The sequence below is a fragment of the Bubalus kerabau genome, chromosome 3 (assembly GCF_029407905.1).
Source record: "Bubalus kerabau isolate K-KA32 ecotype Philippines breed swamp buffalo chromosome 3, PCC_UOA_SB_1v2, whole genome shotgun sequence".
Lineage (NCBI taxonomy): Eukaryota > Metazoa > Chordata > Mammalia > Artiodactyla > Bovidae > Bubalus > Bubalus kerabau.
This window is the reverse complement of record NC_073626.1, coordinates 39250714-39268747: the sequence shown is the minus strand read 5'-3', so window position 1 is coordinate 39268747 and position 18034 is coordinate 39250714. Positions and strand designations below refer to the sequence as shown.

At 41.5% G+C, this 18034-nt stretch overlaps 1 protein-coding gene across 2 annotated transcripts in view; it reads left to right on the top strand.

Annotated features, from left to right (window-relative positions):
* Nucleotides 1–18034, top strand: part of DNAH8 (dynein axonemal heavy chain 8) — a 328991-nt gene that overhangs the window by 255011 nt on the left and 55946 nt on the right. For both annotated transcript variants that reach the window (XM_055571493.1, XM_055571494.1), the window contains exons 81-84: nucleotides 2478–2630; nucleotides 3018–3173; nucleotides 15595–15711; nucleotides 17772–17873. In XM_055571493.1, coding sequence (XP_055427468.1) covers nucleotides 2478–2630; nucleotides 3018–3173; nucleotides 15595–15711; nucleotides 17772–17873 — 528 coding nt within the window. The remainder of the gene's footprint in view (nucleotides 1–2477; nucleotides 2631–3017; nucleotides 3174–15594; nucleotides 15712–17771; nucleotides 17874–18034) is intronic.

Below are 18034 nucleotides of genomic sequence, written 5' to 3'. Positions count from 1 at the left end.
TCACACCTAATAAATACACAGGACATTAATTTTCTAGAAAAGCTTGGTTGATAGCAGTTTCAGCAGCAATAAGAAATTGCACCATTTATAAAAATAAAATAAAGTCTTGGTTTATTTTTAAGCTTTTGATCTCATAATGTCCCTAGCAACTTTTCCCTGGGAATTAATGACTGGAGAGGGTTAATGGGCTAAAACTCTGCTTGGGTCATCAAGTTTTCAGACTAACCATTAATTCTCAAGTGCCCTAAGCCTTCATCTTTATCAGTTAATTAAATTCAATAATATATGGTATTTAATTTATATATACCAAAGCAATTATATATAATTATTTTTACTCAGATAAAATGATTCACTCTGTTGAATGATCTGACTGTTTGACTTTGGGCCTTAAATAATTTCTTTAGTTTCCACGAGTGAGAAGCTTTTAAATTTGAATACAACATTCACATTAACTTTCTTTGGAATATTAGTTTTTTTTATAACTTCTGTGTTCTGTGTCTCAAGGTGGGATAAATATTGATAATATTGGCAGTATAAAAATCAAACAAACAGAACTTCCCTGGCTGTCTAATGGTTAAGATTCTGAGCTTCCAATGCAGGGGGTGTGCGTTCGATCCCTGGTTGGGGAACTAAGATCCCACATGCCATGAGGCATAGGCAAAAACAAAACATAACAGCAATAATACCAATAATAAGCATGAACAGGTACAGCCCATTGTCACTTGAAAGATTTAGGATAAAGCTGACATTGTGGAATTCAGAGCAGGGAATCAGAGAGTAACTGGATCCACAAGGACCCAGAGTTCTGACCATGAAGTTCATCTTCTTGACGATCTGGTTGTCTAGACCAAAAAGTCCCCTTTGCTATTTAAGCCAGTCTGAGTTGTATTTTCTCTTGCAGTATAAGGCATAATATATATGCCTTACCATATGTATACTGAGCTCAATAACTTGTAGCTGTATTTATTTGATCTTGTTGCATAAAGTATATCAAAGCATCAGCGGGCTAGTCAACTATGTTCTTATAGAACTGTAATAGTTATGTGACATATTGTGAAGGTTTTATCAATATTTAGATAGTGCTTAATAAATGTTGTGGTTTCAGGAACATCTGGGAGGAGTGATGACAAAGAATAAGATTTAGTGTTGGGGTGGGAGGTGGGAGGGAGGTTCAAGAGGGAGGGGACATATGTATACCTATGGCTGATACGTGAGTCTGAGTGAACTCCGGGGGTTGGTGATGGACAGGGAGGCCTGGCATGCTGCGATTCATGGGGTCACAAAGAGTCGGACACTGACTGAGTGACTGAACAGAACAGAACAGAACAGAATGAATGATACATGTTGATGTATGGCAGAGACCAACACAATGTTGTAAAGCAATTATCCTTCCATTAAAAAGAAATAAAATTTAAAAAAGGATTTAGTATTACGGTAGCAGGCATGCTCAGTCACTCAGTTGTGTCCAACTCTGCGACCCCATGGACTGTAGCCCACCAGGCTCCTCTGTAGATAGGATTTTCCAGGCAAGAATACTGGTAGCAAATGTCACCAAATGTATTGCCTCTGGTGAAGTAAAATTTGTGTTTCAAGGCAGGAGAAGAAAACTGTAGCGTAAAATTGGCTCTGGCTGCTCATTTGGGCCTCCTGCCTCCCCTGTGTAGTGTGTGTCTGCATTATGCATCAACCAGGCCTCCTTAGAGGTGGGAATGCCTGCTCCAATGCAAAGATCAGGTTTATTTTTCCCCATTTCTTTGACACTAACAGTGTAGCTTCTTACAGATTAGCATGGTGACTTGTTGCTGTCTTTGTATATGCTTACGTGGACTGTGTATCTTTGGTGAACTTCATGTGAAATGTCAGCATGTCATTTTGATGTATGATCCTTTGTCTTGAAAATGTGTATGACTGTGCCTTTGACTTCTAATAGGTGGGACAGCCAGAGCCTCTGAGTCTGTCTCCCAGGCTATAATCCTCAGTTTGACTCTATTAAAATTCTCTCTTTTCTTCCTAACTTGATTGTTGATGAATTTTCGTCAACTCCTCCAACTTTCATGAGGTCATGTGCATCTCTTTGTGACAGTGGATGGCTTGGCTTTGGCGTGAGTCCCCTCTGATTTACCTTAGGCCGGACAAGTTACAAATTCCAAAATACCCGTTCCCACCATTAGATGGTGCACACACTGTACTTAATAGAGTCTGACTTCGTTTTAATTTCTGTTCCCTTCTGAACCAGGGGTGAGAGAGTAACATTCATTTTGAAACCACTTGATTCCAAGTAACCAGCTTTACCAGAAGCAGGGGAAAAAACGTTTGTATTGACATATAATAATTCCATTAACATGTATGTGCTTAAAACAGAGTATTCACATGCCCCGAGCAAACGTTTAAAAAATATTTGTACGTACACTTTGTTTTATTAAAATCATTGCAAAAAAAGTTATGAGGAATTAACATGAGGTCATTTTTCAACACAGGGTGGCTGGGTGTTACTGCAGAATTGTCACCTTGGCCTAGAATTCATGGAAGAATTGCTGGAGACTTTGACCATCACAGAAACCATCGATGATACTTTCCGAGTGTGGATAACCACCGAGCCGCACGTCCGGTTTCCCATTACGTTGCTTCAGGTTTGTTGCTATGAGCTGAGTGTCTTTGCCTTGAGACTTATACAAATGAAGGTGACACTTCTGTCATTACTGAGAGGTGGTGAACGTGACAGTCTCCTTTTGGTCGAGTCTGCATTGTAAAATCTTAATGCCATGATCGTCAAAACCTTCACTGGAATCATCAAGGTTATATAGTAAATAGCCCCACAGGAGAGTTGTGAGACTCGGTATTCATTTATTGGGTTTTAGCTCTGATCAATGAAACTAGTTTACACGGTGCCTTTTTATGTACCACAAGCATATTGTTGTCTAATGTATTGTCATTTCTATTTTACCCTTCGCAGTAATTTATAGAAACAAAAGTACTATTTACCTTTATTTTTTTTCACTATGTGTTTTTTATGACAGACTTCTCTCAAATTCACTAATGAGCCACCCCAAGGCGTTCGCGCAGGTCTGAAAAGAACATTTGCGGGGATTAATCAAGACCTCCTGGACATCAGTAATTTACCCATGTGGAAGCCGATGCTGTACACCGTGGCGTTCCTGCACTCCACCGTGCAGGTAACTCCTGGGAACCGTGTGCACTTTCAGAAGATGCTAGCGATGTTATGTTTGCCCCCCTGCTCCGCGGTCTGGTGTCCTCACCTCGCTTCCTTTTTCCTTCATGGCACTTTCCCCCACCTGGCACGGGATGCGCATATGTGCGTATGTATTTAAAGCATCTTCCTGCCCCCAGCCGCCACCTCGGCCCCTAGAGTGTAAGATTCTCCGGAGCGATGACTCTGTCCTTTGGTAGCTGCTGGGTCTCTGCTTGCCACAGCAGCAGCTGCACCATTGCCAGAGCTCAATACATGTTTGTGGGACGAGCAAGCGAATTGCTCTGATAGGAACTGGATCTTGAAAGTTGCCTATGCTGTCCGGCAGTGTTCTCTGTACCATCTCATGTAATACTAACAATCACCTTTCAGGGTAGGATGTATTGCCATCTGCAAAGTGAGGGAATTGAGACTCAGAGAGATTAGGCAATATTATGTATACCATCTCATGTAATACTAATAACCACCTTTCAGGGTAGGATTTATCACCATCTGGAAAATGAGGAAATTGAGACTCAGAGAGGTTAAGGTCCTTCCTAAATGGTAAATCTAGGAGTCACACCCCATGTTGCCTGCCTTGGATGCAAGTATGTTTTGACCCTCGTCCCCACTGGGGACAGTGGTGGCCATGGTGTTTGGAAGATGAGTCATAGGGGTCAGCTGTCGTCTTCAGGTTGTTTCTGATTTGCTTGTACTGTGTGGCTACCCAGCAATGTCTTCATGGGTTCTGGGTTTTGTTTTTTCATTTGTTACCACTTTGTTCTATGTTTGGATTTTGTTCTGTATTTGAAAGCTATATAATTTTTAATTAGTAAATACAATTAAATACAAATAAAAATAAATCAGTAATTTATTTGGTTTTGGCCGCACTGGATCTTCGTTGCTGAACACAGGCTTTTTCTAGTTGTGGCGAGTGGGAGCTATTAGAGCTGTGGTGTGCGGGTTCTCTCATTGTGACAGAGCATGGGCTCTTGAGCTCGTGGGCTCCATAGTTGTGGTGCTCTGGCTTACTTGCCCTGTAGCATGTGGAATCTTCCTGGCCCAGGGATTGAACCTGTGTCCTCTGCATTGGCAGGCATATTCTTAATCTCTGGACCACCAGGGAAGTCCAGGCTGTGTAATTTTAATGTACTTGATTCACTCTTGATTTCACGGAGAGATAAAGGGGCTCCTTGAACTCTTTCCGACATTTCTTCTTTTCCTGAAGTTGGAGTGAGGACAAAATAAATCAACTGGTTTGAACCAGGAGTCATGGTTCAACTGTGCCCAGCGGCCAGCAGAGCTTGGCCTCATCTTTGCCTGCCCTGCCCAAAGGGAAAGATGGAGGGGAATTGGGTGCTCACCCCAGGAAATACTGGGCATGATAACCCGCAGGTTCCCTGTTGCCACCACTTTACCAGGTATAACACTGCCCAACTGAGAGGGCAGCGCAGAGGGACACCTGGTGTTTCTCTGTCCCCCACCCTGAGAAGTTAAAATCAGAATAAATGATTTGTGGGTGGTTATTTTTACTAAGTTCCACTGTGGCCTCTGGATTGATTGTAAATTACGGTTTTCATGTCACTGAAGCTGATTTCATACATTCTTATCTGGGAACTGTTGGGTTTACTAGACCTTATCACACTCTAATACAAATAGTGCTTTAACTCTGATATTTAATGCCCAATTCACAAACAGTAAATTTTATGGTTCTTTTCCTAGAAATGATGGTTCAACTTTTCCACCATGCTTATCACGAATAGACGATTGGGGGTATTTTCCATACGGTCAAGACGGCAATCTGCGTTTTTAGTGGCCATTATCCAAGTGCTAAAAAGAAGAAAAGGACTCTGGGCCAGTCATGCAGCCAAAGTGTACTTTCACTTAATGTGACTCTTATTTGGATTAAAATAAACAAAAAAAATCTCCACTGCTAGGGCCATGAAGTTCACAGTAGCATGTCTATAAAAAAAAATTGTGAAGATCTCTTAAAATCCAATCATAGGTATTAGAGCACTTCATAGAGAGTTAGGAGGCCTGGGCTTTAGACTTGTTGTGACATCAGTTAGCTACATAAGGTCGGTCCAGTTTTGTCCCTTTGGGGGCCTCTGTTTCCCCATCTGTGTATTTCAAGGCAGAAGGAAGTGATCTTTCAAGATTTTTCCCATTTCTAACATTCTGTTGTCCAGCTCTATGATTACACAAGGAGTGTAGATAATTCAAACATTTCCCCTCACCCTGCATCCTCCATTCTAGTTTCAATTAGAGAAATGTTTTAATGTTTTTCAGTTAGACAAAACGTCCTCTGTCACCCTTCTTCTCCTGCCCTCAGTCTTTCCCAGCATCAGGGTCTTTTCCAATGAGTCAGCTCTTCACATCAGGGGGCCAAAGTATTGGAGCTTCAGCTTCAGCATCAGTCCTTCCAATGAGTATTCAGGGTTTATTTCTTTGGGGACTAACTGGTTTGATCTCTTCTGTCCAAGGAACTCTCAAGAGTCTTCTCCAACACCACAGTTCCAAAGCATCAATTCTTTGGTGCTCAGCCTTCTTTATGGTCCAACTCTCACATCCATACAGGTCTACTGGAAAAACCATAGCTTTGACGATATGGACCTTTGTTGGCAAAGTGATACTTAGCTTTTTAATGTTGTCTGGGTTTAATCCCTGGGTTGGAAAGATCCCCTGGAGAAGGGAAAGGCTTCTGGCCCAGAGAATTCCATGGATTGTATGGTCCATGGCTTCACAAAGGGTAGGACATGACTGAGCGATGTTCACTTTGACTTTCAGGTTTGTCATAGCTTTCCTCCCAAGAAGCAGGCATCTTTTAATTTCATGGCTGCAGTAACTGTCCACAGTGGTTTTGGAGCCCAAGAAAATAAAATCTGCCACTATTTCCATTCTTTCCCTATCATTTGCCATGAAGTGATGGTACCAGATATCATGATCTTAGTTTTTTGAATGTTGAATTTTAAGCCAATTTTTCCACTCTCCTCTTTCACGTTCATCAAGAGGCTCTTTAGTTCGTCTTCACTCTCTGCCATTAGGGTGGTGTCATCTGTGTATCTGAGATTATTGATATCTCTTCCAGCAATCTTGATTCCAGCTTGTGCTTCATCCAGCCCGGCATTTCTCATGATGTACTCTGCATATAAGTTAAATAAGCAGGGTGACTTATACAGCCTTGAGGTACTCCTTTCCCAATTTGGAACCAGTCTGTTGTTTGATGTCCGGTTCTGTTATTCCTTGACCTGCAGGCAAATGTCTCAGGAGGCAGTTAAGGTGGTCTGAGATTTCCATCTTTTTAAGTTTTCCACAGTTTATTGTGATCCACACTGTCAAAGGCGTTAGCATAGTCAATGAAGCGGAAGTAGATGTTTTTCTTGAATTCTCTTGCTTTTTCTATGATCCAATAGATGTTGGCAATTTGATTTCTGGTTCGTCTGCCTTTTCTAAACCGAGCTTGAACATCTGGAACTTCTTGGTTCACATACTGTGGAAGACTAGCTTGAAGGATTTTGAGCATTACCTTGCTAGCATGTGCAATGAGTGCAACTGTGCAGTAGTTTGAGCATTCTTTGGCATTGCCTTTCCTTGGGATTGGAATGAAAACTGACCTTCTCCAGTCCTATGGCCACTGCTGAGTTTTCTAAATTTGCTGGCATATTGAGTGCAGCACTTTCACAGCATCATCTTTTAGGATTTGAAATAGCTCAGCTGAAATTTCAACACCTCCACTAGCTTTGTTTGTAGTGATGCTTCCTAAGGGCCACTTGACCTCACACTCCAAGATGTCTGACTCTAGGTGAGTGATCACACCATCGTGGTTATCCAGGTCATTAAGACCTTTTTTGTATAGTTCTTCTGGTATTCTTGCCACCTCTTCTTAATCTCTTCTCCTTCTGTTAGGTCCTCGCTGTTTCTGTCCTTTTGCCCAACTTTGCATGAAATGTCCCCTTGGTTTCTCTAATTTTCTTGAAGAGATCTCTAGTCTTTCTCATTCTATTGTTTTCCTCTATTTCTTTGCATTGTTCACTTAAGAAGGCTTTCTTATCCCTCCTTACTATCCTTTGGAACTCTGCATTCAGATGGGTATAGCTTTCCTTTTCTCCTTTGCCTTTTGCTTCTCTTCTTTCATCAGCTATTTGTAAGCCCTCCTCAGACAACCACCTTGCCTTGCTGCATTTCTTTTGGGGGAATGGTGTGGTCACTGTCTCCTGTACAATGTTACAAACCTCCATCCGTCATTCTTCAGACACTCTGTTTATCAGATCTAGTCCCTTGAATCTATTTCTCACTTCCACTGTATAATCATAAGGGATTTGATTTAGGTCATATCTGAATAGTCTAGTGGTTTTCCCTACTTTCTTCAATTTAAGTCTGAGTTTGGCAATAAGGAGTTCATAATCTGAGCCACAGTCAGCTCCTGGTCTTTTTTTGCTGACTGTACAGAGCTTCTCATCTTTGGCTGCAAAGAATATAATCAATCTGATTTCAGCATTGACCATCTGGTGATGTCCATGTGTAGAGTCGTCTCTTGTGTTATTGGAAGAGGGTGTTTGTTGTGACCAGTGCATTTTCTCATGCACACCAGAGACTCTTGGAGGGCACAAACAAAACCTTGTGCACACCAGAACCCAGGGAAAGGAGCAGTGACCCCCACAGGAGACTGAACCAGACCTGCCTGTGAGTGTCTAAGGGTCTCCTGTGGAGGTGTGGGCCAGTAGTGGGCTGCTGTGGGGACAGGTGCACCGGCAGCACAGTCCTGGGATGTGCAGCAACATAAGTCCTCTGGGAGGAGGTCACCATTAGCTCCCCCATAAAGTCACCAGGTGGGTGATCCACAAACTGGAACCTTGAGACCTCCATGAACAGTGTGAAGAGGCAAAAAGATATGACACTGAAAGATGAGCTTCTTAGGTCAGTAGGTGTCCAATATGTTACTGGGGAAGAACAGAGAAGTAGCTCCAGAAAGAATGAAGAGACTGAGACAAAGCAGAAATGATGCCCAGTTGTGGACATGTCTGGTGGAGAAAGTAAAGTCCAGTGACATAAAGAACACTATTGCATAGGAATGTGGAGTGGTAGGTCCATGAGTCAAAGTAAATCGGTTAGGATAGAGCTAGTCTGATAGAAAAATCCAGAATTCTTTAGGGGCTTGTGATCCTGCATCAGCAGCATTCATGTCACCTGGAGACTTCTAAGAGATGAATCTCAGGACCCACCCCGGATCTGCTGAATCAGAATCTGTGTTGTAATAAGATGCCCAGTGATTTGTGTGCACATTAGGGTTTAAGATACAACTGTTATAGGAAGAAGTATTCTGCAAAGAAAGATTTTGGCCTATATTTTTCTATTGTTGGATATAAAAGCCAAATACCTGATTTGTTAATTGGTGAATTGATTCTTCCCAATTTTCCTGGATGTCCCTTGCTTTCTACAACATGATGTGTATACTTTTGTCCTTTAGAGACTGAATAAAAGAAGAGGGAATTGGTTCATGTCACATAATCTGAAGCTTCTGGACTAGGGAAATTGGTGGCAAAACTCACCCTCGGCTCTCCAGTGTTGACGTGGAGATAGAGTTTTGGGTGAAGTAGAAGAGAATAGCTTTATTGTTTTGTCAGGCAAAGGGGGCCACAGTGGACTAATGTTCTTGAAACTGAGTGTACCAGCCTGGAGCGGGTAGTGAGGAGTCGTACAGTCAGCTCGTGGCCATTCTTCTGACTGGTTGGTGGTGAGGTAAGAAGGACTCAGCATCATCAGTTGTTTGGTTCCAGCTGGTCTGATGTCTGTGTGTTTGTGGGCAATATACAGGTAACTTCTTCTACCTGGTGGTGGTTCCAGTCTCTGTAAAACAACTCAAAGGATGTGGCTCAGAATATTGTCTGTAGTCCTTGAGGAAGAACCAAAGGTCCTTGACATTTTTTTTTAATTACTAAGCTATTATTATTTCTTCCTTTTGTATTTTCTCACCTCTCTGATTAAATTTTCGACTAAAGTTTTTCTACAGACGGAAGGCAGGTGAAGGACATGGTTGGGGGGCGTCTATTCTGGGAAGAGTCTGCTCACTTCCAAGGGGTTCATGTTGGAGTCCATCACACATGAGAATGCAGGACCAAGTGGTGAAACAGCCAACCCCCACCTGCCCTCCAGTGTGTTTCTCTTACCGAACCATGGTTTGGCCTCATGTACCCCACCTCAAGGGCATCATGTGTTATGTGGATCCTACTCTTATTGCAGAGGATGAAATGAGCATCCCTCCTCTCCTGCAAGGAGGGGAAGTAGATTTGACTGATCAAGGACAACTGTCTTGGGTAGAAGAGTGGTGGAGGGTGTCTTGAGGTGGGAGCAGGCTTACCCAGGGGGAGGGGGTGACCTGGGGGCCGCCATGGAAACTTGCATAGATGCACCAACCAATTCTGCACTAAGTTCTGCTCACTCCCGACTCCCCCAGCTTCCCTCCCTCCTCCTCCAGGAACTTGGCTCTGAGGTTACTGCTGCCGAGTCAGCTCTCACTGCAGTCAGCTGATGTCTCTGCCTCGGCCAGCCAGTCCTCCTGCCCTCCCCATGGGAGCCTTGCATCCCAGAGCCCTGGTGCATGCCTCCACTTACTTGGCCATTACTTCTTGAGAACAATTCCTGCATCCTCTGAAAGATGACTCGCAAGGGAAGCGTCCCTCTGGTGTCAATATTCTCTCACTACCGTTTCCCAGAAGCTCCAATGTAGCACTATCCTGGGCTTCAGAGCAAGCCCACGCTCACCCTTCAGGATTTTAGTTTTAAATATATCCTCCTCCAAAGTCTGGGTCTTCTGAAACTCAACAATTCCATCTGTAGTCTCCTGCCAACAGTTCCTGCAGAAGTATAGGAAAACCTTGGCTGTTTTGTTCCCACTGATGATCCCTGTACTGCCCCTTGCGGCACACCACATTGGACCCTGAGCATCTTAAGCAGGGGTCCAGCAAATTGAACCTGTGAACATCTTAAGCATCTCTCTTAAGCATCTTATCTTAATGACTGGATCCTCAGCCACTGCTTGGATCCAGAATCCCTTGGAGGAGGCATTGTGGTGAAGGTCTCAGACCTTTGTAAAATTTTCTACGTGATTCTAGTGTTCAGTGAGAATGGAGAATAACTGCCAAAGAGCCACTGCCCTTGGGGGAGGTGTCGTTAGTCATTTTTATGTCCTTTTCATGGTTGGGATGTTTCGCTTTCTCACTTTGGCTTGCCACATTGAAGCCCATGTTCGGGACTTACGAGTGATACACAACTTTGTGAGGTTTATTACAAGAGTCTTTGATTAGCAGCTTGAACTGCCTGCAGGGGCAGTTGCAAACTTGGAAATTTTACCATGGCTATTAAAATATTTGTTAATATTTAATAAAAATGGCCATATCTGTGGGGCTCAGGGAGTACCACTGTTAACAGTTCCTCATTCAGAAAAGTGTTCACTTTTCTGACTTTTTTTTTAGGTTTAAGCCTTGACAAATACTCAATTAAAATTTAATAGTCTGAATACCAGTTCTTGCTTTGGGGAGGTGTGATAATAAAGTTCTTAGTGCAAAACTCTTGAAAATAATTATAGTAACATGATACAGAATTTTTAAAAAATATCTTTTACATGTTCCTGTATAAAAGGGGTCAGAACCCCTTTTCCCCGGGGTTCTGACTATTTCTGTTAATTATTTTAACCTATTGATGTTTCTCTTATATTGTCCAGTATGGATTTTATTTTTTATTTTATGTTAGCTCCAGTTATTAAATAAATAGGATGCAATGCTCTAAAGAGAGCCTTGCTTTGAAGATGAGCCTGAAATGATTCTGCACTGGACTGTGGGAGAGAAGATCATTAGGCTGAAGTAGATTCTAACATAAAACTGGAAATGGCTTTGACGTCATTAAAATGATGATTCTCTTCAGTGTTCTATGGAGGATTCCACATTTCCATATTGTGTTGGTAGTTGTGTTTTATATATCCTTTGGAACAGAAAGAAGGAACTGTATTGGTTAAATTCAGTAGGGAGTAGACTAGTCTTCCTAAAATCATGACTCCCCAACTGAATAATGGATTAACAACTCCTTTCTGCTGAGTCAGGTTTAGCTCTTTCTCCTGATGTTCAAATCTGTGTGTGTTCCATCCACCCCTGAATCATCACGTGGGGCTGTGGTTCCATATATACTCAGCAGAGGCTGTCCCCTGCTGCAGTGGCATAGATCTGCAGCCTCCTTCTGGACAGATCATGAGCTCTCCACTCCTGTCTTTGCTCCTGACCTTGACCAAGCTCAGGATTCTTTTCTCCCTTCTGTTCAAACACCAGCTGCAGTTTTGTTCTTCCCAGGAGACTTGATTGAATGTCTTCTTCAAGCTTAATGTCTGTGAAATTTTGACAGTTAATTATACTTACTACCTTGTTGTCCTCCCTTTGTTTCTAAGTCTTATTTTCTCAGCTAGATTAAAACTTCTTGCAAATGCACTGATTCTAATATTTTTCTATGATATCACCTAGGACTCATAATTTCAAAAACACTAATTGGATCGGAGAGATTCAATATTCCAAATATTCCAAATTCTAGCAAAGTCCTCTGCTTTTGAGCTTCCAAATGAGTTCTTCGGTCACAATGGTTTGAGTCTATCCTGATATAAATCCAAGGTGCTACTTCAGTTCAGTTCAGTTGCTCAGTCATGTCCGACTCTTTGCAACCCCATGAATTGAAGCACACCAGGCCTCCCTGTCTATCACCAACTCCCGGGGTTCACTCAAACTCACGTCCATTGAGTCAGTGATGCCATCCAGCCATCTCATCCTCTGTCGTCCCCTTCTCCTCCTGCCCCTAATCCCTCCCAGCATCAGAGTTTTTTCCCATGAGTCAACTCTTCTCATGAGAGGGGCCAAAGTACTTGAGTTTCAGCTTTAGCATCATTCCTTCCAAAGAAATCCCAGGGCTGATCTCCTTCAGAATGGACTGGTTGGATCTCCTTGCAGTCCAAGGGACTCTCAAGAGTCTTCTCCAACACCACAGTTCAAAAGCATCAATTCTTTGGCACTCAGCTTTCTTCACAGTCCAACTCTCACATCCATACATGACCACTGGAAAAACCATAGCCTTGACTAGACGGACCTTTGTTAGCAAAGTAATGTCTCTGCTTTTCAATATCCTATCTAGGTTGGTCATAACTTTCCTTCCAAGGAGTAAGCGTCTTTTAATTTCATGGCTGCTGTCACCATTTGCAGTGATTTTGGAGCCCAGAAAAATAAAGTCTGACACTGTTTCCACTGTTTCCCCATCTATTTCCCATGAAGTGATGGGACCAGATGCCATGATCTTCGTTTTCTGAATGTTGAGCTTTAAGCCAACTTTTTCACTCTCCTCTTTCACTTTCATCAAGAGGCTTTTGAGTTCCTCTTCACTTTCTGCCATAAGGGTGGTGTCATCTGCATATCTGAGGTTATTGATATTTCTCCCGGCAATCTTGATTCCAGCTTGTGCTTCTTCCAGTCCAGCGTTTCTCATGATGTACTCTGCATAGAAGTTAAATAAGCAAGGTGACAATATACAGCCTTGACGAACTCCTTTTCCTATTTGGAACCAGTCTGTTATTCCATGTCCAGTTCTAACTGTTGCTTCGTGACCTGCATGTAGGTTTCTCAAGAAGCGGGTCAGGTGGTCTGGTATTCCCATCTCTTTCAGAATTTTCCACAGTTTATTGTGATCCACACAGTCAAAGGCTTTGGCATAGTCAATAAAGCAGAAGTAGATGTTTTTCTGGAACTCTCTTGCTTTTTCGATGATCCAATGGATGTTGGCAGTTTGATCTCTGGTTCCTCTGCCTTTTCTAAAAGCAGCTTGAACATCAGGAAGTTCACAGTTCACATATTGCTGAAGCCTGGCTTGGAGAATTTTGAGCATGACTTTACTAGCATGTGAAATGATTGCAACTGTGCAATAGTTTGAGCATTCTTTGGCGTTGCCTTTCCTTGGGATTGGAATGAAAACTGACCTTTTCCAGTCCTGTGGCCACTGCTGAGTTTTCAAAATTTGCTGGCATATTGAGTGCAGCACTTTCACAGCATCATCTTTCAGGATTTGAAATAGCTCAACTGGAATTCCATCACCTGGTGCTACTTAGGTGTTGTTTTTTTCTTAATTGTCACTTATAGGAATCAATAAGTACAAAAAAAATAGCAAGAAAGTGAAATGACCTCATTTGTGAAAGAAAAGATACCTAGATTTTGTCCTTTTTTCCAAGAGGAATTAAACCATCTGTGATTTTAGTGAACCAACCTAAGAAGTGAATGTTTACAAATAAAAATTGATAGTAATGTAAAATGAAGCAAATCTCAGCATTAGGACAGTTTTCAAAGATCACATTTTAAGGAAAAACTGAATTGCAGTCACTCAGTGCACGTAAATGGAAACGTTTCTGTAGAGCCAATTTAACCAGCTTTAGTAATTGGAAAGGAAGAATTATTCTTCATTCGGTCTCCTGTCTAATTGACCAGTAAATTTTAAAAATTAAGTCAAAATGGGTAAAACTTTTTTGGAGATGATTCTTTCTTTTAATGGGAAAACATTTGCATTTTAATTATAAGTGTATTTTTGTATTTTTCACTTTGAAGTCTTCAAGATGGAAGTAATTCTAGAGACTCAAGGGTTAGCCAAATGCATTTTTGTGTTAATGTCCTATAGATCCTCCAAGCCACTCTTGCTCATGGAACAACCTGAACGAGGCTCACCTGAGTGAGCTCTGATTAGGACAAACTCTGAATACCAATTCTGAACTTTTAAGTTCAAATTACTGGGAGAGGGGATGTTGTTGGTCTTGGGCTGGTTGTCCACCTTTGATCTAATTAGCTAGAGTGGAAATGGGAGTCCCTCCATACAAATGCCTGATACCTGACAACCCAACCTAAAGAAGAACAGTTCTAGAAATAATGGTAGCAGTTTACATGTCTAAGGGTTGTTTGTCCTCAGTCTGGTCTCCCAGGGCCAGGACATCTGGACCCAATTTAATTTTGATTTAGGATACACTTAAAAGCATATCCTGTGCGGTGTGTGTTCAGTTGTGTCCAACTCCCTGTGTTCAGGGAGTCTCTGTGACTCCCATGGACTGTAGCCTGCCAGGCTCCTCTGTCCATGGAATTTTCCAGGCAAGAATGCTGGAGCAGTTTGCCATTTCATTCTCCAGGGGATCTTGCTGGCCCAGGGATCAAACCTGCATCTCTTGTGTCTCCTGCCTTGGCAGGTGGTTTCTTTACCAAAAATCAGTAATTAAAGCTTCTCACTTTCTCAGTTTCTTCTCTGACTTGTCCGTGAATTTGCCCAAATGAAAATTCATTTAGATTCCTTTAAATAGTAGTGTTATTCGTGGTCTAAAGCATGGAACAGCTGCAGGAAGAAGTATTGGAATGGCTTGTGAAAACCGTGTGTGTGTGTGTCTGTGTGTGTCTATGTCTGTGTATGTGTGTTGGGTTACGGAAAGCAAAAAAGAGAAAGAAAATCTAGGACACATTTAGAGGTAGAGAAGTGGAATTGTATCTTCCCACCAATGTATCAGGATTCTACTCTCCACAAGAGTGACACTTGGATCAATGGTCAGGAGCTAACCTGAATAAATAATTGAACTTTTCTTAGACTGACTGTGTGCTGAGGCAGGGAAAGCTGATGGTATGGTAACATTTGTGTTAATATATGTGGTTAGCTAGGTGATCAGGGTCTGGAAATATCAGCTCTGACACTCACATACCTTTAAAATGGTCTCAGAATATCAAAGCAATTGAGTCATTTGGCTTGAGCCCTGTTTGATTATTTATGAGTAATTTGATGATTTGAAATGATTAACCACTGGTTCACAGGAGAGAACAAACAAGGGCAATATGTTTTAAGGCAGATATGTCATGTTTTACAATAGAAAATGTTTAGTTTTCAAAATCTGAAACTGCAAGATTACAAAGTGATACTAGCAGGGAGTCTGAACACCCTGTGAGCTTAGGTTATTCAACTTGAAAAGCAAAAATTCAAACCCTTACACTTAACATTTGAAACTTTCAGAAGTCCAATGTAGAACAAGTGAATTCCTTCAACAGCTATTTTTCGAGCACCTACTGAACTTTCTTGAGCTGACAGTGGAGACGTAGACTTTTTAAACCCCGGACTCCAATTTGGCAAATAGCCGGAGATTTGCTTTTTTTTTTTTTGTCAACCATCTAGAGCCAAGGAAAAGTATTTCTAATGTTTGCTGTATCCCAAACCAAATAATGGTTTGGGATATATTCTTTCATGATGTCAACTTACTTCAGTATCATGCCTTAATTTTACTGTAGTTTGTTTGAATAATAAAAAGGAATCAGCTGCAATACAAGTTAAAAACCTCACTCAATACTTAACTTTTCTTTGGTGTTTTTAAGGAGCGACGCAAATTTGGTCCCTTGGGATGGAATATTCCTTATGAGTTCAATTCTGCCGACTTTTCAGCCAGCGTTCAGTTTATTCAGAATCACCTTGATGAATGTGACATTAAGAAAGTGAGTGAAATTATTTCTTTTTGCTTGTTTGTTTTCATTGCTGTCTTTAAATCAAAGTTCTAGAGACATTCGCGGTCTGGGATATGCAGTGACCCTGCTAACGTTCCCCGCAGTTCTTCCAAAAGGGATCAGTCATTCCAATCATCTGTTTACTGGTCCAGCCATTTCCAGTCGCATCTCAACTGCCCATCGGAGTGCACTGAGGCTCTCCATTTCACACTTGTGTCCCCCGCCCTCACCCTACCTCTGTCTCTCCCAAGCACATGCACAGCAGAGTCAGAGCTGTGATGGATGAACTCGTTGTTTTCAGAAACAGCACAGCCTTCTTCACGTCACATCCCAGTGCCTCCGTGTACTTCCGGAGAAAGTGTACCTTGAATCAGACTTTCCTTCCTTCATCTCACTCATGCCACCTCAGAATCCTCAGAAGTGAGGATGCTATCTCCCAGCCCACGTGAAATTTCCTTTGCACCTTAAGTCACATCTTAACAGATGCTATGCAGATAAACAGCAGTGATTTGTAACCACGATCACTGGTCATGTAGCACTTCACAGTTTTCAGGGTACTCGTGTGCAGGCTCTCATTTTTATTTTCACAACTGGGTGAGGCAGATAGAGAAGGCATTACCATCATCCCTGTTTTACTGATGGGGTACTAGGCTAAGGGCTTCCCTGGTGGCTCTGATGGTAAAGAATCCACCTGCAATGCAGGAGACCTGGGTTCGATCCCTGGATTGGGAAGATCCCCTGGAGAAGGGAATGACCACCCACTCCAGTATTCTTGCCTAGAGAATCCCATAGACAGAGGAGCTTGGCGGGCTATGGTCCATGGGGTTTCAAAGGGCCAGACAGGACTGAATGACTAACACTAGGCTAAAGAGAATAATGGACTTCCTCAGGGTCACCGGACTAAGAACACAAACTCAGTTGTTCTTTCACATGTGTGTTCCAAGGAGTTCGAAATCTGTTTTTTATTCTGTGATTTTGAGCAAGTTTATGAGCCTCTCAGAACCTGTTTCTTCATCTATAAAATGGTCATGGTTTCCAAGAGGAATAAACAAGTTATTATTTGTGTGTATGGTGTGTAGTCAGGGCTCAGTAAATACGAGTTGCCTGTCATCTCTCCCTCTCTTCCCTCTCACAGTAGATACCTTCTCACAAAGAGAATCAAGATTCTACAGTACCAGTGTGATGAGGGTGAGCCATGATGAATTGTTATCTGGCTAGGGGAGAAATCTAGAATCAAACCATCATTTTCCTAGAAATTACAAAGGGATATTAAATTTGAGTATGACATTTTGATGAAAAAATTATATGGGTTCGTATCTGCAATTGTTTATCATTTTTTTATGTACAAATGACAGTTATCTTGAAATAGCTGCTTTGAAAGGCAATGTAGCTGAAAAATAAAATTTTAACCAAGAGAAAGTAAATAAAAATCAAGCATCCTTACTTCTCCTACCCCAAATGTATTGAAACTTTTTAAAAATAAAGAACTACTAATATCTGAAATGTGTTGCTTGTATAAGATTGCTATGGAAATTAATAAATGGTTTGATGTAGTCATAGCTCACACAATGAGTCAGAAAAAGATTGCATTGTAGAAAAACCTTGTGAATAATTTTCTAGATGTTCTCATACAGATTCAGAAAATATATTACTAAGAAAGCATATTCAAGCGTTGATTACTTGATTTTTCTCCTTTCCTCATTAAACGTGACTTTTTTCTGCTCTAACAGCTTGGCATTACTATAATGAACATTATAGGTAATTACATCCACAGACTGAAAAATAGTCTTCTTTTCCCCCTACTTTACATAATCAATGAGCAATATATTCACTGATGTTTAGTATTGTAAGTTTTTCTTTGGTGAACCAACCATAGCAATTCCAGTCGTGTAAGAGCAAAAGAGTTATTAATATAAGATAATGAGTAATTTTAAATGCAGTCTAGCTAGTGCTTCCTTTTTCAAGAGCTTTCTTTTAGAGAAAGAATCGAAATGTTTAGAATTATTTGTTTGGGTTGACAACGAATAACTCTTTTCTATTTTTTAATAAAGGGTGTGTCGTGGAATACCGTTCGGTACATGATTGGAGAGGTGCAGTATGGGGGCAGAGTCACCGACGACTTTGATAAACGTCTACTTAACTGCTTTGCTAGAGTAAGTCAACTTAGGAAAAAATACCATAGATACACATCTCATTGCATCTTCCTATTAAATAAGAATATTTTTGGTTCGTAATAGGTAAGCCAAACTGAAAGGGAAAAAATATAGAGCAGAGCCGCTGAAAAGAATCGGCCGACCAAACCAAAACCAAACCA